Source organism: Pristiophorus japonicus, chromosome 9 (assembly GCF_044704955.1).
Source record: "Pristiophorus japonicus isolate sPriJap1 chromosome 9, sPriJap1.hap1, whole genome shotgun sequence".
NCBI lineage: Eukaryota > Metazoa > Chordata > Chondrichthyes > Pristiophoridae > Pristiophorus > Pristiophorus japonicus.
Genome location: NC_091985.1, coordinates 144,721,782 through 144,741,482, shown reverse-complemented (window position 1 = coordinate 144,741,482; position 19,701 = coordinate 144,721,782). Strand labels below are relative to the sequence as shown.

At 44.2% G+C, this 19,701-nt stretch overlaps 1 protein-coding gene across 3 annotated transcripts in view; it reads left to right on the top strand.

Moving 5' to 3' along the window:
• Nucleotides 1–1,810: 1,810 nt before the first annotated feature.
• Nucleotides 1,811–19,701, top strand: part of slc24a3 (solute carrier family 24 member 3) — a 466,872-nt gene continuing 448,981 nt past the window's right edge. For all 3 annotated transcript variants that reach the window (XM_070888804.1, XM_070888803.1, XM_070888805.1), the window contains exon 1: nt 1,811–2,318. In XM_070888804.1, coding sequence (XP_070744905.1) covers nt 2,153–2,318 — 166 coding nt within the window. In that variant the 5' untranslated portion in view covers nt 1,811–2,152. The remainder of the gene's footprint in view (nt 2,319–19,701) is intronic.

Genomic DNA, 19,701 nt, shown 5'->3' with positions numbered 1-19,701 from the left:
ACTGACCTCGGTTTACTGCGGATCATTTCGGGGTCAAAACCGTCGAATAAATCAATGTTTTCTGATACTGGTGTTAGAGGCCATGCTCACAGTAAAAGATTTATACCAGCCTGTGTAGATTTAGAAGAGGATTTACAGAAAACATGGGAAATTCGTACAAGCTTTACCAAGCTGCCACTTGCACAGATTTCCTATCACTTCAGTGCAGGACACAGCTGAAGTGACCTGTGGTTATCGTGTTGAGGGTGAAGAAGGTGTTGCTGACAGAGGCTTGGACTTCTGCACTGGGAGTATATATTAACCAAAATGATCTTGTCAGCTGTGGCTCAGTAGGTAGCAACCTTGCTTCTAAATCAAAAGGTTGTGGGGTTCAAGTCCCACTCCACGAACTTGAGCACATAAATCTAGGCTGACATTCCAGTGCAATGCTGAGGGAGTGCTGCACTGTCGGAAGTGCTGTCTTTTGGATGAGATGTTAAACCAAGGCCCCATCTGCCCTCTCAGGTGGAAGTAAAAGATCCTATGGCACTATTTCGAAGAAGAGCAGGGGATTATCCCCGGTGTCCTGGCCAATATTTATCCCTCAACCAACATAACAAAAACAGATTATCTGGTCATTATCACATTGTTGTTTGTGGGAGCTTGCTGTGCGCAAATTGGCTGCTGCATTTTCTACATTACAACAGCGACTACATTCCAAAAGTATTTCGTCGGCTGTAAAGTTCTTTGAGACGTCCGGTGGTTGTGAAAGGTACTATATAAATGCAAGTCTTTCTTTTTTTGACTCAAATGGTTTCCTTCTACTTGTATAATTCTATACCCCACCGTGTTGTGTTTTATCAACAGAAGCAGGTTGAAACTCATTGTCCCCTGGAAGTGCATAGCCACCAAAGTGGAGAGAAATATTGGGGCGAGGCGTAAAGCTGGCGCTCCACACGATCCTACGGGTTTTCTCCCTGGTTAAAATTACACTCCCCCCCATCCCCGGCCCCCCACAACGATTTTTTTTGTAGAAAACAATTAAGTGCCCCCTAATTAAAGGAGTGGGGGCACACTCCAAAACCTTTTCAGGTGCCACCTGTTTTTTTTTCCTGAGGGCACCAAAACACAAATTATACAAGTGCCTCCTGGCTAAAAGAGGGTGGGGGGCATTAAAATTGACAAATTTAAACAAATTAAACTTTTGATGTGGATCAAATTAAAATTTGGTTGCCGGGGGTGAAGATGCACTCCAGTCACTCCGGCGCCAACAGCTCCACAACTATTTTGTTGTAATCAGTAAAACAATCATTAGATCAAGTGCCCCCCACCCCTGCCCCCCGGCCCCCCACAACTATTTTTGTTGCAAAACAACAAATCAAGTGCCCCCTGATTAAAGGGGGGCGGGGTGCAACACACCAAAAATTTTCAAACAAGCTCTACAACTTTTTGTTGTGAACAAATTAAACATTTAAATCAAGTGCCCCCCCCCCCACCCACTCCGGCCCCCCACAACTCTATATCTCTCTCCATAGATGTTGCCTGACCAGCTATTTTCTGTTTTGATGTTACATTTCCAGCAAACAAGCAGGATTTTTTGTTGTTGTTTTCAATACAACTTGCAGCACTGGTTTCTGCCCGGCGAGTGTATGTGTGTGTGGGGGGCAAGAGAAGCCCAGTGCCAGCTTTACCCAGTCCAATGAAGATGGGCAGAAGCCACCAAGTGAGAAGGCAATGGGGCTGTATTGGTGATGGAGACCCGAAGAGGGCGCACTGGCCTCTCTCTCTCTGTCTCTCCCTCCCCTACCCACCCAGATCCTCCCTCCCCTCCCTGAGTTTCTCTGACACAACCAGCTCTGGGCTTCCCAGGCATCAGCAGAGCTGGAGACCGAAGCGAGCTGCAGCTGCCGCTCTCCGCGTCTCTCGGACGCCCTCTCTCCACCCCTGTTCATGGCTCAGACCAGCAGCAGCCGCCGCCAGCTCGCCCCCCATCTCCTCTCTTCTCGGCGTCTAATGGACTGAAGGCGACTCTCCCCCCTCCTCCCCATCCCCACCCCTCTCTTCCCCCTCCCTCCCCCCACACACACATCCCCTCCCTCTCTCTCGCCTCCAGCTGCTCCGGGGCTTCCAGTTTGCGCTGCTCCCCGAGCCCAGCAAGCCAGGGGTCTTTGGGATGGAGCCTTCGACCACCCCACAACACCGCCCCTTCCCGCTGGTGCTCAACCAGAAGAGAATCAAAGTGCGCCGAAAAAGACGGGATTTGTTCTGGTGGCAGGTGTGCTGGCTGGGCGGTATGTTGTTGGTGGTGCTGTGTATCTCCAGCCTGGTCGAGAAAGCAGGTAAGGAGGACTGTGTGTGTGTGTGTGTGGGTGGGGGGGGGGGTGGGAGGTCTGGACTTCCGAGCTGCTCAGGGGGCTCACCAGTGATGGGTCCGGTGGGGGGGGGGCAGTGCATTACTCTCCACCAGTGATGGGTCTGGGGGCCAGTGCACTACTCTCCACCAGTGATGGGTCGGGGGTCCCAGTGCATTATCCTTCACCAGTGATGGGTCGGGCGGGCCAGTGCATTACTCTCCACCAGTGATGGTTCGGTGGGCCAGTGCATTACCCTCCATCCTTGCCACAAAAGGAAACATTCCTGCCCTCCGCACCCCCCTTTATCTGCCCGCAGCCAAAGGGCAGCTCACAGTGTCCACGCCTGGAATTGCCCGCAGGCCCCATTCAATGTTAGGCTGCATGCAACTTTCAAGAAAGAAGGGCTTTGCGTTTCTATAGCGCTTTTCACGAGCACCGGACCTCTCAGAAGCGCTTTACAGCCAATGAAGTACTTTTGAGGTGCAGTCACTGTTGTAATGTGGGCAACGCGACAGCCAATTTGCGCACAGCAAGCTCCCACAGACAGCAAATGTGATAATGACCAGATAGTCCGTTCTTTTGTGATGTTGATTGAGGGCTAAATGTTGGCCAGGACACTGGGGATAACTCCCCCTGCTCCTCTTCCAATAGTTTCCATGGGATCTTTTACATTCATTTGAGAGAGCAGACGGAGCCTCGGTTTAACGTCACATCCGAAAGACGGCACCTCCGACAGTGCAGCACTTCCTCAGTACTGCACTGGAATGTCAGCCTAGATTATTATGTGCTTAAGCCCCTGGATTTGGACTTGAATTCACAACCTTCTGGCTCCGAGGCGAGTGTGTTGCCCACTGAGCCATGGCTGACACTAGTGAAATGAGACAATCACCCAAAATGCTGCTGACTCTTATACTTTTGTATAATTGCTAAACAAAAAATTGCGTTTGGGAACTGATGGGATGGATACATTGTAGATGGACAGCAGCATTAAAACATAACATTACCCAATATTATACAACTGAAATATTATTTTGCTCTGTGCCATTATTCTGTAATAAAGACACTCATCCACAGGAAGGTTCCATAGGGTTTGACAGCCACCTCTGAGGGTAAAACCCATATACTAAAGATGTTTGGTGGCTGAGTTTTCCAGCTAGTCACGTGTTTCCTAGGTGTAGAAGAGTGATTATATGGGCTGATGTTCCCAGGTAATTCACATGCAGTCCATGATGCATCATCTGAGGTGCATCGACTATGGTCCTGCTCCTGCCTCATCCAAACCGATCGGCATAAGTGTTTTACTGTATGTGCCAAACCTTCAGGAAACACATGATCAAGAAAGCCACTTAACAAATTCCTTCTCGCCACTTTGAGAAGCATTTGTACTTTTTTTTGTAAATGTTGCCCACATGATAACCGTCACTGTACCTCACAAAGAAGGTGATTCCTTGATGTGTGCAGTGCTTCGAGATATTCCTGAGAGATGGGATAATGCTCGATATAAGCACAAGCCCTCATTGTGCATTAAGGACACAAAGTGCACTAGGAACAGAGTGTGATCGCAGTCATCACCAGCACAATTAATGTCATGATTAAAATTGAAATGAAAACCAAGTGCCAAGAATATAACCATTAGTACGATTCATGTACACTATCTTGTTTCAGATGGTCTGCTCGGCATGGTTGGGCAAAAACATTGCTCGAGATACTGAGGCAGAATTGGGATACCAGAGCTATTGGCATTAATGGGCCAAATGGCCTTTTCTTGTCCCTGACTTTTATTATCTTATATTCTGGTGGGCAGTTTCAGAAGAGTGTTAGTGAAGCCCGACAGTCGTTTGACAGACTAGGCCTTGGTGCCGGGAGAGCCAAGCGAGGTATCACCCTCAGATCAAACCACGAGGATGTGTGTTGCAGACCGTAATCTAATCTATGGGTTCAAATGTTGCACTTGTGTTTTATGACACCCCACGCCCCTCGATTAAATTACAGCCTTGTAACTCCCTCCTGGGCATCCATTGCTGCACATCCATTTCCACAAATTTGTTTGGAAATGGAATTTGTCTTGGGTTTCTTTTGTATCGGATATCGAGCTGTTGGTTTCGACCAGCACACAGAAATATTGACTTTTGTCGAACCAAAAAAAAGTCAGTTGAAAGCTGTTTTTGGGGATGTAATAGGCGAGTATGCTTGCAATGATAAGTTATCTTATCTAAATAACTTCTGTATCAGCTTTCACATAGTACTGGTACTGTAACTGTACAGTGCTGATTAGAGAGGATGTTCTACCTGATAAGAATGATGACGGGCCATTGTTATGTCGAACTGAGCATCATTGTAAAAGGGGAGGGAGTCCTGGAACTATGACCCTAATAGGGCAGGAGGTCTTTTTCAGTCAGATTTGGGTGCTTTTATTAAACATACCTCCTCCAAGATTTGAATTCTCCCCTGGTTATCCTGCCACTTCATCTGATCCTTGGACGGGAGCTGGTGCCTTTTGTTCCTTGTCATTGTGCTACTGCAACACAATACACAACTCCTATTGTGGAGACTGCACTTCGCTCTGAACTGACTAGCTTAATAGGAATCTCATTGATTTTAAACCTGAGTATCGCACCATCGAGTAGATTTGCCCTAATGAGCTCGGAGTGCAGTACTGATTTATAAATATACAGCTTGGTCTGCATCCTGGCTGAATTCAGTTTCCATTTAGATGCCTATTTATTTAATCAGTGTGTGTGTGTGCAAAATGCAATTTTTCTAACATTTATTAGTATTCTGGTTATTAATAATACAATCCTCACTCTTCCGATATGGTGAGCACAAGTGCTGATGGGAACTTTGAGAGTCAAGAAAGCTAATATTGCTTGCTACATGTCGTGAAGAAAGCAATTTGTTATTTCCGTGTGGATTGGTATGAAGAAATATTTACATTTTTGAGCCATTTACTGCTGAAGATGATATTTGATGGCCAGACACTAGAATTGTACATTCAGAGGAAACCCAGCGTTTATCAGTTAAGTAAGCAACTAATCCTAACATACTGCAAAAGTGTGATAGCCTAGAAGTGACTGTCAGCCCCAGGTTGTTCAGGTCCTACCGGCAAGCAAGGATGCTGTTTATCCCATACAATTCTGATTTTAAACTCTCTATTATGTATTGACACAGGAACTTAGCTGGCCAAGTAAAGATTGAGCTATTCCCCTCCTGCATTTTCCCACAGATAAAATGAATACTGTCGTCGCAAATGATTTGTTTTCCTCCAACTCAAATAAATCAATCTCTACCTTCTCACCCCTCAAACTGCCGGGGGGCAGTGGTTTCCCCCTGAATCTTTCACCCTGTTTAAACTTGAGAGAAGTATTAAAACTGCAACGGTACCCTCGTGCTGATACGGATTATAAACATTGCTGTCAGTGTGAGGTACAAACATACCTGGTTGGCTGTCGGGCATTTGGGTCATTGGGGAAGGAGCATTGTCCCATAGTCCTGGTGCTTTCCCAGCTTTAACAAATGGCCTGTGGACCAGTTGCTCTGACTGTTTTTTGCTCAAATACTTATCGAGGGTAGTTGGGCTGCAGATAGCTGCACCTCTCGCTGCCAGGACTGAAAGCTGGTTGTGTTTACAAGTACTAGGGGTTCCTTGCTTCGCTGAAAGTAGGCAGTGTCGGCACTGGTTGCACCTAGAGGGGTGCTCAGACTAGATGTGTCTTTAGTGGCCTCTACAAACGCGATTGAGAAGGGCGAGCAGTAGGAACAGAATGAGTGCCGGAGCCTGCCCCGTTAACCACAGTTCCACCGACACTCAGCTGACAGTCAGCTGGAATTCTGAGTATGAGTGGGTTGAGCTACAAGGCGTGCAGCATTTGTTTTGGTGGAGATTGTGAAGGTGATTCTCCATGCTTCCCTCCAATGATCCCTTGAGATTGAGTGACTTAAGTCCAGTTCCCAGTATTTAGTACACAGGTTTCTGCCAAACCTCTAAAATGCACAGCCAAAGGCAAGATACTGACCAGATAGGTCACAATATCCCACCCGTCCTTCTCACAGGTGCCCAATGAGAACTTTATTCCTTCACTTGCCCCTCGAGACAGAGGTCCTGTGTCGGCTTGGCTCAGTTGATAACATTCTAGCCCTTGTGTCAGAAGGGTGTGGGTTTAACCGCCCCGCACTCCAGGAACCGAGCACATATTCTACACCTCAGTGCAGTAATGATGGAGCACTGCAGTGTTGCAGATGCTTGTCATGTTTGGGGGATTTTACTCTGAAATGTTCTTGGGTTGAGCATTTCTGACTACTCCTTTTTGTGATCCCTTGTTTCCCCACGGACAAGTGTCTTTACCTGTATTTCAAGTCACTGGTTATATTACGCGCCTTCGTGTGGTTTGCCATGACTTTTGAATGTGGTTGAATAAACACTCCACTAGACCGTGGCTTAGGCTGTAAACCGACAAACGAATTCAGCAGTAAATGGATAAGTGAACAGAGGCAATTGCACGCTAGATTACAGTAATTACAAGTTTAACGATTCCTCTTCAGAAGATAAAAGAAAGAAAGATTTGGATTTATATAGCGCCTTTCACAACCACCAGACGTCTCAAAGCGCTTTATAGCCAAGGAGGTACTTTTTGAATGTACACTGTTGTAAAGTAGGAATCGCGGCAGGCAACTTGCACACAGCAAACTCCCACAAACAGCATCGTCCCATCATTGGCAGTCCCTCGAACGAGGATGACTTGCTTCCACACCAGAAGGGATGAGTTCGCAGATGTTTCAATGGAGGACCCGATGTTCCAGTCCTGAACTCCACCTTAAAGTCATCGCACACTTGAGACGATTCGCGCTGGAAGCTGTAGTGACATGCTGCCGACCCTCTCCCTCGAGTGTGATAATGACCAGATAATCTCTTTTTGTTATGTTGATTGAGGGATAAATATTGGCCAGGACTCCGGGGAGAACACCCTTGCTTCAAAATAGTGCCATGGGATTCTTTACATCCACCTGAGAAGGCAGGCGGGGTCCCAGTTCAACTTCTCTTCCGAAAGACAGCAATTCAGACAGTGCAGCATTCCCTCAGCACTGCACTGCAGTGTCAGCTTAGATTTCTGTACTCAAGTCACTGGAGTAGCACTTGAATTGACAACCCTCTGACTCAGAGGTGAGAGTGCTACCCACTGAGCCACAGCTGACACTAATAGAAAATAAGATAGAAAATAAGACAGTTGTGCCTGCTGTACTAAACCGCAATATGAACTTGAACAGGATCTCTGAATATTTAGCCTTGTCTGTCGGCTTGTGGCTGACTGTCCCTGGGGACCCTCTGACATGTGTATGGTTCTCTCTGATGGCATCAGGTGCACTGCTCAATTAGAACAAGACAGGCCGAGGAATACTTTTCAACATTTGACTTGGACAAAGCAAATTTAAATGAGTCCCTTAAATAGAGTTGTCAATCAAACGTACATTCCAACCAAACCTGCAGCATGACTGCATATGAATTGAATGGCTTGGCCTCCCTCACAGCTATCAGGGCTGGATCTGCTGGAGCGTGGCATCTCACGGCCTTCTTTCAGCTGTGGCTCAGTGGGTAGCGCACTCGCCTCTGAGTCAGAAGGTTGTGGGTTCAAGACCCACTCCAGGGACTTGAGCACAAAAATCTACACTAGCACTCGAGTGCAGTGCTGAGGGAGTGCTGCACTATCGGAGATGAGACGTTAAACCGAGGCCCTGTCTGCTCTCTCGGCTGGATGTAAATGATCCCATGGCACTATTTCAAAGAAGAACAGGGGTGTTATTCTTGGCCAATATTTATCCCTCAATCAACATGACAAAAAGCAGATTATCTGGTCATTATCACGTTGCTGTTGGGCAAATTGGCTGCCGCGTTTCCCACATTACAACAGTGAATACACTCCAAAAGTACTTAATTGGTGGTCTTGCAAGGCAGTATATAAATGCAAGTCTCCCTTTCTTTCGTATGGTAATAGCAAAAGCAAACTAAATCTCACGGGGTTCACCCTTAGTTAGACTTTTACCTGCACCCTTCAGATCAAAACCATTTTGTGCTGTAAGTTGCTGGGAGTGTGAGCTGATAATGGCGTGGTGAGGGCAACAGGGCATCTGGGACCTCAGTGAACGGCAGTAACAACAGTCTAGCTCCTTAGCCAATGAGATTTAAGGATTGAGAAAGAAACAGAGGAACGACGGAGAAGGAGGATGAACTAAAGTTAAATCAGGTACAGAAAGAGAAATAAAAAGCGAGAAAGATTAGATTAGATTGAGAGAGAGAAAAAGACAGAAAGGAAAAGGTTTAAACTTTAATAATCGAGTGCGATGTTCACGTGCCGTTATTTTTCCGCCAAGTTCCGCCCATCATGTCTGTATCTGGGCGTATTGTGTATCAAAACAAACAAACTGCAGCATTTTGTGTGACTGAATCAGGCTTTTAACCCCCTGTGTACCATTACAAAACATAAAGAAGTGAATAACATGATACATCAAAGACAAGAATGATTTGTTTTTGGCACCGTGCCGTCCTTTGGATGCGATGTTAAACTCGGGGCCCATCAGCCTGTGTTGGTGGTTCAAGTCCCAAAGCACCCTTCAAAGAAGCACAAGGAATCCTCCTGGAGTTTTGGCCAATATTCCTCCGTTAACCAACATCACCAGAAAAAAATAACAGGCCGTATCATATATTTGTGATGGTGCTGGCTGAGGGAGGTACATTGGCCTGAATACTTTTCTTCAGTTCCTGCCTTGGCACATTTTAAAGACCACCTAAAAAGCAGGCCTCTGTTTAGTATCTCCCTTGCCTACACTGGAGTTCCAGCCTGAATTATGTGCTGAAATCCTGGAGTGGGGCTTGAACCCACAATTTACTGAAGTGCTCCCATGAAGCCAAGTTGACATTTGGTCAGTTTGACTGGCGATTCATTTTATTGATTGTGGGATCTTGCTGTTTACAAAATGGCTTCCCCCATTTTATCCACAAAACAGTAATTGTACTTCAGGGTAATTATTTATATGTGCGCTGCCGTGAGATATTTTTGAGAGATGTGGTGAACTTGCTATTTAAAAGCAAGTTCAATGGTACAGTTGAAGTACTCCTGGTAAGGAATGACTCAAGTCCCATTAAAAGGTAAGCCCAACCAAGTTATTAACGGTTCAGGGTTTCTCTCAACATCTTTGTTTTGCATTCAGAGCAAAAAGGCAATTTCCAGAAGCAGATTAGAACTGGCGTTCTTATGTGTACAGTCAGTGGGATAGCACACTATGGGATTGACAGTTAGCCCATACCATACATATGTTATATAGTGCACCAGGTCAGATGGGATATGCACCATGTCCTCCTGTCTTCTCTGGAAGATGAGAACCACCACACCAGAGTAATCAGAGATTTATAAATAGAGTCATACATAGATGCAGTAAGGCACAACACATTATTTAAAGTACATTAGTTAAAATGAAGATGGAATCAGCCCACAAAGGGTTAACATATCCCTTTTCAAACGTAGTTCCTAGACTGCTTGATAAGTGACAGGACTCTGGTACGAAACTGCCTTTCGTAGAACTTCACGATGGTGGTTCTATATGGATGATGGAAATGACTAATCTGCAGAATTCAGATTTTTAGATAAACTAAAGATTAAAGGAAAAAACCTCAGAGCTTCTGCAGCAGAGTCACCTAACATTTTCTCAAATACACAAGATAGGAAAGGACAATTGAATGACATACTATTGAGCAACTTCTTACACACGATGTGAGTTCCACATCTGCTAAACCTTTGAAGCACATCGATTTTGAATTTCCTCTCTAACAAAGTTCCCTTATCTGCCTACTTACCAGCTTCATCAACCTGGCGTGTTTAACATTGGAACAGGAGTAGACCAATCAGCTCCTCGATTCTGTTCTGCCAATCAGTTAGAATCATAGAATGGTTACAGCACAGGAGGAGGCCATTCGGCCCATCAGGCCCGTGCCGTCTCTCTGCATTTCAGCTAGTCCCACTCCTCCGCTCTTTCCCCGTAACACTGCAATTTTTCTTCCTTCAGGTATTTACCCAATTCACTTTTAAAAGCCACGATTGAGTCTGCCTCCACCATCCTCTCAGGCAGTGCATTCCAGATCCTAACCACTCGCTGCGTAAAAAGATTTTTCCTCATGTCACCTTTGGTTCTTCTGCCAATCACCTTAAATCTGTGTCCTCTGGTTCTCGACCCTTCCGCCGATGGGAACAGTTTCTCTCTACTCTGTATAGACCCCTCATGATTTTGAACACCTCTATCAAATCTCCTCTCGACCTTCTCTGCTCTAAGAACAACCCCAGCTTCTCCAGCCTATCCACGTAACTGAAGTCCCTCATCCCTGGAACCATTCTTGTAAATCTGTTCTGCACCCTCTCTAAGGCCTTCACATCCTTCCTAAAGTGTGGTGCCCAGAATTGGGACACACTATTCCAGTTGAGGCCGAACCAACGTTTTATAAAGGTTCATCATAACTTCCTTGATTTTATAATGTATGCCTCTATTTATGAAGTCCAGGATCCCATATGCTTTATCAACTACTTTCTCAACCTGCTCTGCCACCTTCAATAATTTGTGCACATATACCCCCCAGGTCTCTGTTCATTCACCCCATTTAGGATTGTACCCAATATTGCCTCTCCTCATTCTTCCTACCAAAATGTATCACTTTGCACTTTTCTGCGTTAAATATCATCTGCGACATATCCGCCCATTCCATCAGCCTGTCTATGTCCTCTTGAAGTCTATCACTATCCACCTCACTGTTCACTATACTTCCAAGTTTTGCGTCATCTGCAAATTTCAAAATTGTGCCCTGTACACCTAAGTCCAAGTCATTAATATATATCAAGAAAAGCAGTGGTCCCAGTACCGATCCCTGGGGAACACCACTGTGTACCTTCCTCTCGTCCGAAAAACAACCGTTCACCACTACTCTCTGTTTCCTGTCACTTAACCAATTTTGTATCCATGCTGCCACTGTCCCTTTTATTCCATGGGCTTCAAATTTTCTTGCAAGTCTATTATGTGGCACTTTATCAAACACCTTTTGTAAGTCCATGGACACCACATCAAATCGCATCAACCCTCTCTGTTACCTCATCGAAAAACTCAATCAAGTTAGTTAAACACGATTTGCCTTTAACAAATCGTGCTGGCTTTCCTTAATTAATCCACACTTATTCAAGTGACTGTTAATTTTGTCCCCGATTATCGTTTCTAAAAGCTTCCCCAGTACCGAGGTTAAACTGACTGGTCTGTAGTTGCTTGGTTTATCCTTATATTCTTTTTTGAACAAATGATAGGCAGTACCTCCGCAATTTCCACCTTTACTTCCCTCAGCATCCTAAGATGCATCCCATCTGGTCCTGGTGACTTATCTACTTTAAGTACACCAACCTTTCCAGTACCTCCTCTATATCAATTTTTATCCCATCCAGTATCTCCACTACCTTCTCTTTCATTATGATTTTAGCAGTATCTTCTTCCTTGGTAGAGACAGATTTTGGCTGATCTGTACCTCAACTCCATTTGCCCGCCAATGTTCCCCTCGATAACCTTGCCCAGCAACAATCTAGTGATCTCTGCCTGGGAAATTTCAATTGACCTAGCATCTACAGCTTTTGGGGGAAGTGAGTTCCAGATTTCTTTCTATTAAACAGATAGGTCTGTAGATACCTCATCCCTTCTTAAGTAATTTTACCATCCCCAGCCTCCATTTTGTAATTTGGAAAGGCGAGCCATTTTCCATTTTAACAATTTTAAAATATAGAATTATTCCCTATTTGCCACAGGATGAAAATGTTGCTTTAGTCAAACCCTATTGAAATATATAGCTATATAAAAAGAACAAAGATCTGCTGTTACTATGTCTTTTTCTAATGTACTACGCAAAGCAATTAATCTTATGTACAACCGTAATAATAGAAGGAAAATGTATGGAAAGGCAAAGCACCTGGTCATCGAGTATGAACATTCTCTAAAATCATTATTGGTGTATTCTAAATATTACTTTCATCTGTTGCTGGCTTCTGAATATCAGTAATAAAAACCCGCTGGTCTCTGAATAACAAATAAAAACAAGTTGGTGATTGAGATTAATATCATAATGTGGATGCACATATACATTCCTAGATGCACACACTATGTGCAAAGGCTTTTGTTTCAAGAAATGTCCACTGCTATCAGTAGAAAGGTTTCAGCAAGGGAGGAGACCACTCACATTTGAGGAAACAGTTCCAGCTGTAAAACGCAAAGAGGGTGTATATTCCTTTCCTGGTGCAATCCAATTGCTCAATAATTCATTCGTCACTGTAGATTGTCATACTCGTGTCTCCAACTCAAACACTGATCTACTTGGCTTGGCTTGAATGGTAGTAACACCCAATCGTGAAACTGTGCACTGACTCTGTCAGATTGAAATAATGGACAATAATTAAATACAGATTTCTGAATGCCGTGGTTCTTTTCCCTGTAATTATCTCCTTTTCTCTCTTGAAGGTGGGGGCTCACCCTGGCTCAGTACCAGTGACCACTCCTTGTGCCTGAGGCCAGATTGTTGGGGCATGGCGGATTAGTGATTAAATTACTGGACTAGTAATCTAGAGAATGTGACTTCAATTCCCACGGATGGCATTTTGAGAATTTGAAATCTGTAAATAGAAAGCCTATTGGATTGTCATAAGAACTCATCTGACAGGAAACCTGCCGTCCTTACCCGCTCTGGCCGATATGAGACTTCAGTCCCACACCAACGTGGATGACTCTTTAACTACCCTCCAATGTGGACTAGCAAGCCACTCAGTTGCATCAAGTAACCACCTTCTCAGGGCAGCTAAGATTGGGCAATAAATGCCGACCTTGCAAGTGATATCCACATCCCTGGAATTAATTTTTAAAAAGATGCTGGGGGTGGTTTCCGCTTGTTTTTGCTGGTAATATCAGCGCAATCCGGGCAAAATCGGCCGAACCAGCGCAAAAAATCGGGGAATTTTAACACAAAACCACTTCCGTCGTGTTTCCCGCAATTTTTTACATTGGTTCAAGATTCAGATTGCCCAAATCAGACCCTGCCCATAAAACTGGCCACATTCCCAGGTCGAAATTGAGAGATTGCACTGATTAGTGAAGGCTCCTCAAATTACGCTCATTATCTTAAGAGCACAAGCACGAATAGGCACATCTTAAACGTTATTTTATATCAAATGTTACTAAGAAACTGACCATTGAAACTATTAAATGATTCAGTATAGTTTTTTAAAGTAATTTTCAGTGATTTTAAATCAGGTTACTCACCAATGGAGGACTGGACACTCGTATTAAAACTGCTTATTTTTGATGATAAATTCAGCTGTACAGGTATTAATAAAACTGCACCAGGTTACCTCTCAAGTACATCAAGGAATACTTTCTAATGGAAAGAAAAATAAAAGAAACGATTACGTCCTATTCCGCTGCCCAATTGTGCTGGTTCATGAAAGATTTAACATTTGTGATTAGGCAAATTAATTTTATCAGAAACTTGAGCTGTAATCTAACCAGCGCAATTTCCAGCGCATTTTGGATGCAAATTTCTGATTGTGCCCAAAGCGGAAATTCTACCCTCAATGACTGTCAGAAGATTATTCAATGAGTAGCCATCATGGACGTAGTATATTTGGATTTCTGAAAGGCATTCGATTAGGTGCCACACAAAAGGTTGATATGCAAGATAAGGGCTTATGGGATTGGGGGTAATATATTAGCATAGATAGAGGATTGGTTAACGGACAGAAAATAGAGAGTAAGGCTAAACGGGTCATTTTCAGGTTGGCAGGCTGTAACAAGTGGGGTACCGCAAGGATCGGTGCTGGGGCCTCAGCTATTTACAATCTATTTCAGTGACTTAAATGAAGGGACCGAGTGCAATGTGTCCCAAGTTTGCTGATGATACAAAGCTAGGTGGGAAAATAAGCTGTGAGGAGGACACAAAGAGCCTGCAAAGGGGTTAAGTGAGTGGGCAATAAGGTGGCAGATGGAGTAGTGAGATGGGAAATTGTGAGATTATTCACTTTGGTAGGAAGAATAGAAAAACAGAATATATTTTAAATGGTGAGAAACTATTAAATATTGGTGTTCAGAGAGATTTAGGTGTCCTCTTACAGTAAACACAAAGTTAGTATGTAGGTACAGCAAGCAATTAGGAAGGCAAATGGCATGTTGGGCTTTATTGCAAGGGGGTTGGAGTATAAGAGTAAGGAAGTTTTACTACAATTGTACAGGACTTTGGTGAGACCACACCTGGAGTACTGTGCATAATTTTGGTCTCCTTATCTGAGGAAGGATATACATGCCTTAGACGAGGTACAATGAAGGTTCACTAGATTGATTCCTGGGATGAGAGGGTTGTCCCACGAGGAGAGAGTGAGTAGATTGGGCCTATACTCTCTGGAGTTTAGAAGAATGCGAGATGATCTCATTGAAACATCAGATTCTGAGGGGGATTGACAGGGTAGATGCTGAGAGGTTGTTTCCCCTGGCTAGAGAGTACAGAACTAGGGGGCATCGTCTCAGGATAAGGGATTGACCATTTAAGACTGAGATGAGGAGAAATTTCTTCATTCAGAGGATTGTGAATCTTTGGAATTCTTGACTCCAAAGAGCTGTGGATACTGAGTTGTTGAGTATATTCAAGACAGAAATTAATAAATTCTTGGACACTAAGGGAATCAAGGGACATGGTGATAGTGCGGGAAGCTGGAGTTGAGGTAGAAGATCAGCCATGAACTTATTGAATGGCAGAGCAGGCCCGAAAGGCTGAATGGCCAATTTCTGCTCCCATTTCTTATGTTCTTATGTTCTTAAGGGACTGGCTCCCTGTTGAGGTATTGTTCGATAGTGTCAGTTGCTCTTTAGTACCTTGCCCAAGTGTGTGACCTAGTAAAGGATCCCCTCGGAATGAGTGATCATAGCATGATTGAGTTTCAAATCCAGATCTAAGGTGAGAAAGTTGGATCTCTAACCAGCGTACTAGGCTTAAATAAAGGAGACTATGAAGGTATGAGGGCAGAGTTGGATAAAGTGGACTGGGAAACTAGATTAAAGTGTAGGACAGTTGATGAACAGTGGTATACATTAAAGGAGATATTTCACAACTCTCAAGAAAAATATATTCCAGTGAAGAGGAAAGGGTGTAACAGAAAAGATAGCCATCCGTGGCTAACTAAGGAAATTAAGGACGGTATCCAATTTAAAAACAAGGGCATACAAAGTTGCTAAAACTAGTAGGAGGACAGAAGACTGGGAAGCTTTTAAAAGGCAGCAAAGAACGACAAAAAAAATGATTAAGAAAGGGAAGATAGACTATGAAAGTAAACTAACACAAAATATAAAAACAGATAGCAAGAGTTTCTGTAGGTATATAAAAAGGAAAAGAGTGGCTAAAGTAAATGTTGGTCCGTTAGAGGACAAGACCGGGGAATTAGTAATGGGGAACATGGAAATGGCAAAAACTCTGAATAAATATTTTGTATCAGTCTTTACGGTAGAGGACACTAACTAACAATATTCCAACAGTGGACAGCCAAGGGGCTATAGGGGGAGAAGAACTTAACACAATCACAATCACTAAGGAGGTGGTACTCAGTAAGATAATGGGACTAAAGGCAGATAAATCCCCTGGACCTGATGGCTTGCATCCTAGGGTCTTAAGAGAAGTAGCGGCAGGGATTGTGATGCATTGGTTGTAATTTACCAAAATTCCCTGGATTCTGGGGAGGTCCCAGCAGATTGGAAAACTGCAAATGTAATGCCCCTATTTAAAAAAGGAGGCAGACAAAAAGCATGAAACTATAAACCAGTTAGCCTAACATCTGTGGTTGGGAAAATGTTGGAGTCCATTATTAAAGAAGCAGTAGCAGGACATTTGGAAAAGCAAATTTCGGTCAGGCAGAGTCAGCATGAATTTATGAAGGGGAAGTCATGTTTGACAAATTTGCTGGAGTTCTTCGAGGATGTAACAAACAGGGTGGATAAAGAGGAACCAGTGCATGTGATGTATTTGGACTTCCAGAAGGCATTTGACAAGGTGCCACATAAAAGATTACTGCACAAGATAAAAGTTCACGGGGTTGGGGGTAATATATTAGCATGGATAAAGGATTGGCTAACAAACAGATAATAGAGAGTCGAGATAAATGGTTCATTCTCTGGTTGGCAACCAGTAACTAATGGGATGCCGCAGGGATCAGTGCTGAGACCCCAACAATTTACAATCTATATAAATGACTTGGAAGAAAGGACTGAGTGTAACGTAGCCAAGTTTGCTGATGATACAAAGATGGGAGGAAAAGTAATGTGTGAGGAGAACACAAAAAACCTGCAAAAGGACATAGACAGGCTAAGTGAGTGGGCAAAAATTTGGCAGATGGAGTATAATGTTGGAAAGTGTGAGGTCATGCACTTTGGCAGAAAAGAAATCAAAGAGCAAGTTATTATTTAAATGGAGAAAGATTGCAAAGTGCTGCAGTACAGCAGGACCTGGGGGTACTTGTGCATGAAATGCAAAAGGATAGTATACAGGTACAGCAAGTGATCAGGAAGGCCAATGGTATCTTGGCCTTTATTGCAAAGGGCATGATGTACAAAGGCAGGGAAGTCTTGCTACAGCTATATAAGGTATTGGTGAGGCCACACTAGGAATACTGCGTGCAGTTTTGGTTTCCATATTTACCAAAGGATATACTTGCCTTGGAGGCAGTTCAGAGAAGGTTCACTAGGTTGATTCCGGGGATGAGGGAACGTTGAGTAGATTGGACCTCTACTCATTTGAATTCAGAAGAATGAGAGATGATCTTATTGAAACGTATAAAATTATGAGTTGGCTTGACAAGGTGGATGCAGAGAGAATGTTTCCACTGATGGGGGAGACTAGAACTAGAGGGCATGATCTTAGAATAAGGAGCCGCCTATTTAAAACAGAGATGAGGAGAAATGTATTCTCTCAGATGTTTGTAAACCTGTGGAATTCACTGCCTCAGAGAGCTGTGGAAGCTGGGACATTGAATAAATTTAAGACAGAAATAGACAGTTTCTTAAGCGAAAAGGGGTTATGGGGAGCAGGCGGGGAAGTGGAGCTCAGTCCATGATCAGATCAGCTATGATCTTATTGAATGGAGGAGCAGGCTCGAGGGGCCTTATGGCCTACTCCTGTTCCTATTTCTTATGTTCTTATAAAAGAGACAAAAAGAAAGCAAAATAATGATTATTTAATTTTTTTTAAATTTCCAATGATAATTAAAATTTGAAGGAATGAGACTCCACATTTGTTAAAGTTAATTTTCAGTGCCAGAGAGGTTGTTTGGTAGTAATTAAGAGTAATCATGCCGTTAAAAATTTACTTACACTGGAATGGACAAACTCAAACTTTTCCTGGCAAGTTAAGTGTGTATCTATTTGGTAAGTACAGAGTCTCTCGATGTGATACCATCCTCGCACAGCTTCTGGAGGAGCAGTAACTTCCTGATTTACGTATTTAACGGCACATGTGCAGTTACTGCAAGTTGCAGTCCGATTTACATGTTAATAACGGTGAGCCCTGTTAGCCTCACTGCTATTTCTGCTGCAAAATCCGGGCCAGTAAGTTTTTTTCTGTATTTTCTTTTGTCAGTGTCGTTTTTCTTATTATCTTTAGGCTGCTGGTTCCACCCTGCTCCACACCTTTCCCTAACTGAGGCCAACCACTTGACATGTTTCCAGACTTGTCCATTTCTGTTGTTGAATTAAACTTAAGAAATTAAGTGTTGGAACTCCAGCTTCAATTGTTTTTCAAAATTCTCGTCCTTGTTCATAAATCCCTCCATGGCCTTGCCTCTCTCTATCTCTGTAATCTCCTCCAACCTCACAACTCTGCAAGATGTCTGTGCTCCTCAAATTCTGCCCTCCTTGAGCATCCTTGATTATAACTGCTCAACCATCGGTGGCCGTGCCTTCAGCTGCCTGAGCCCCAACCTCTGGAATTCCCTCCCTAAACCTCTCCGCCTCTCTACCTCTCTTTCATCCTTTAAGACACTCCTTAAAACCTACCTCTTTGACCAAGCTTTTAGTCATCTGCTGTAATTTCTTCTTGTGTGGCTCAGTGTTAAATTTATTTGTTTTGTCTTTTCCCACTGCTGTGAAGCGCCTTAGGATGTTTTACTACGTTAAAAGCGCTATATAAATACCTGTATAATTGTTGTTTTCCTGCCGCACCCCCCCCCCCCCCTCCCCCCATATTACCCCTCGGGATAGATAACTGCTTCAACTCCGCTCAGGATCAGCCGCCCCATTCAGCCGCTCCCAGGAAATCACCATGCGAAGATTGGCACCTGTCAGCTGATGAGTGCAAGATAAGGCCACTATATCTGTGTGAACATTTTCTTTTAAAGAAATAGGGCAGAATTCTTGGCATGATTGCTCAAATGCTAGTTGGAGCAAGTTCTACTGATAGAGGGAAGGCTAGGTCCAACATTGAAATTCTCTCTCCTCAATTCTAGACTGGCCAGCTGTGTTTTTACCATCTGACTTTTACGATAAATATAGAGGGTAGTTTTGACATCACATTCATCCTCACCACCTGGAAATGCAACTATTTTCAAGTGATTTGTTTTTCATATAATCAGACTTGAGCACATGGTGAGACAGTCCCCACTAGTAACTAATTATTTCAGTAGAAAAAAAATTGAACTTATCAAGAGGAAACAAAGTTCCCTATGTTTATATTTGCAGGGTGGAGATTAAGATTGCCGGAAGATAGTATTGGGATGTTTTTCTCGGGAATGTTGCCCCCGTTAACATGGTACTTTGGGTTGACATTGTGGGGGTGAAATTGCCCTGCGCCCTGATTGGGGCCGGTATCCAGCTCGGGCCTCGCACAGATAGTCCCACCCCCGCCATGGGATTGCCCTTACCGCCCCTCAAAGGAAGCGGAGCGAAATCTCGCACGCTCCACTTCCTTTTGGGGAACGGTTACCGGGGCGCTACTGGGGCGCTGACGCACTTCAACGCCCCTCCTCTTCGCGTAAAGGGGCGGCCCGCCGTGCATTCTGCAAGGCCTCCGATAGCCTCCTTTTATTCCACCAGGGCAGCGTGCGACCGGGCCTCCAGCCGGACACCCAACACGGAGTGCCTGGCTGCACAACGGCGGCCCAGACCTCGCTCGGGCCACCATCATAGAGCGGACCCAAGAGACGGCCGACACAAAAAGATGGCGCCCAGGGTGCTGGCGCCCTCTCGTTAAGGAGCGCTCAGAGAGCGGATGTCGGCTGGCTTTGCGACCTGTGGGGGGGCAATTTCACCCACGGGGGCCTAAGGGGTCGTCGCGGGGCAG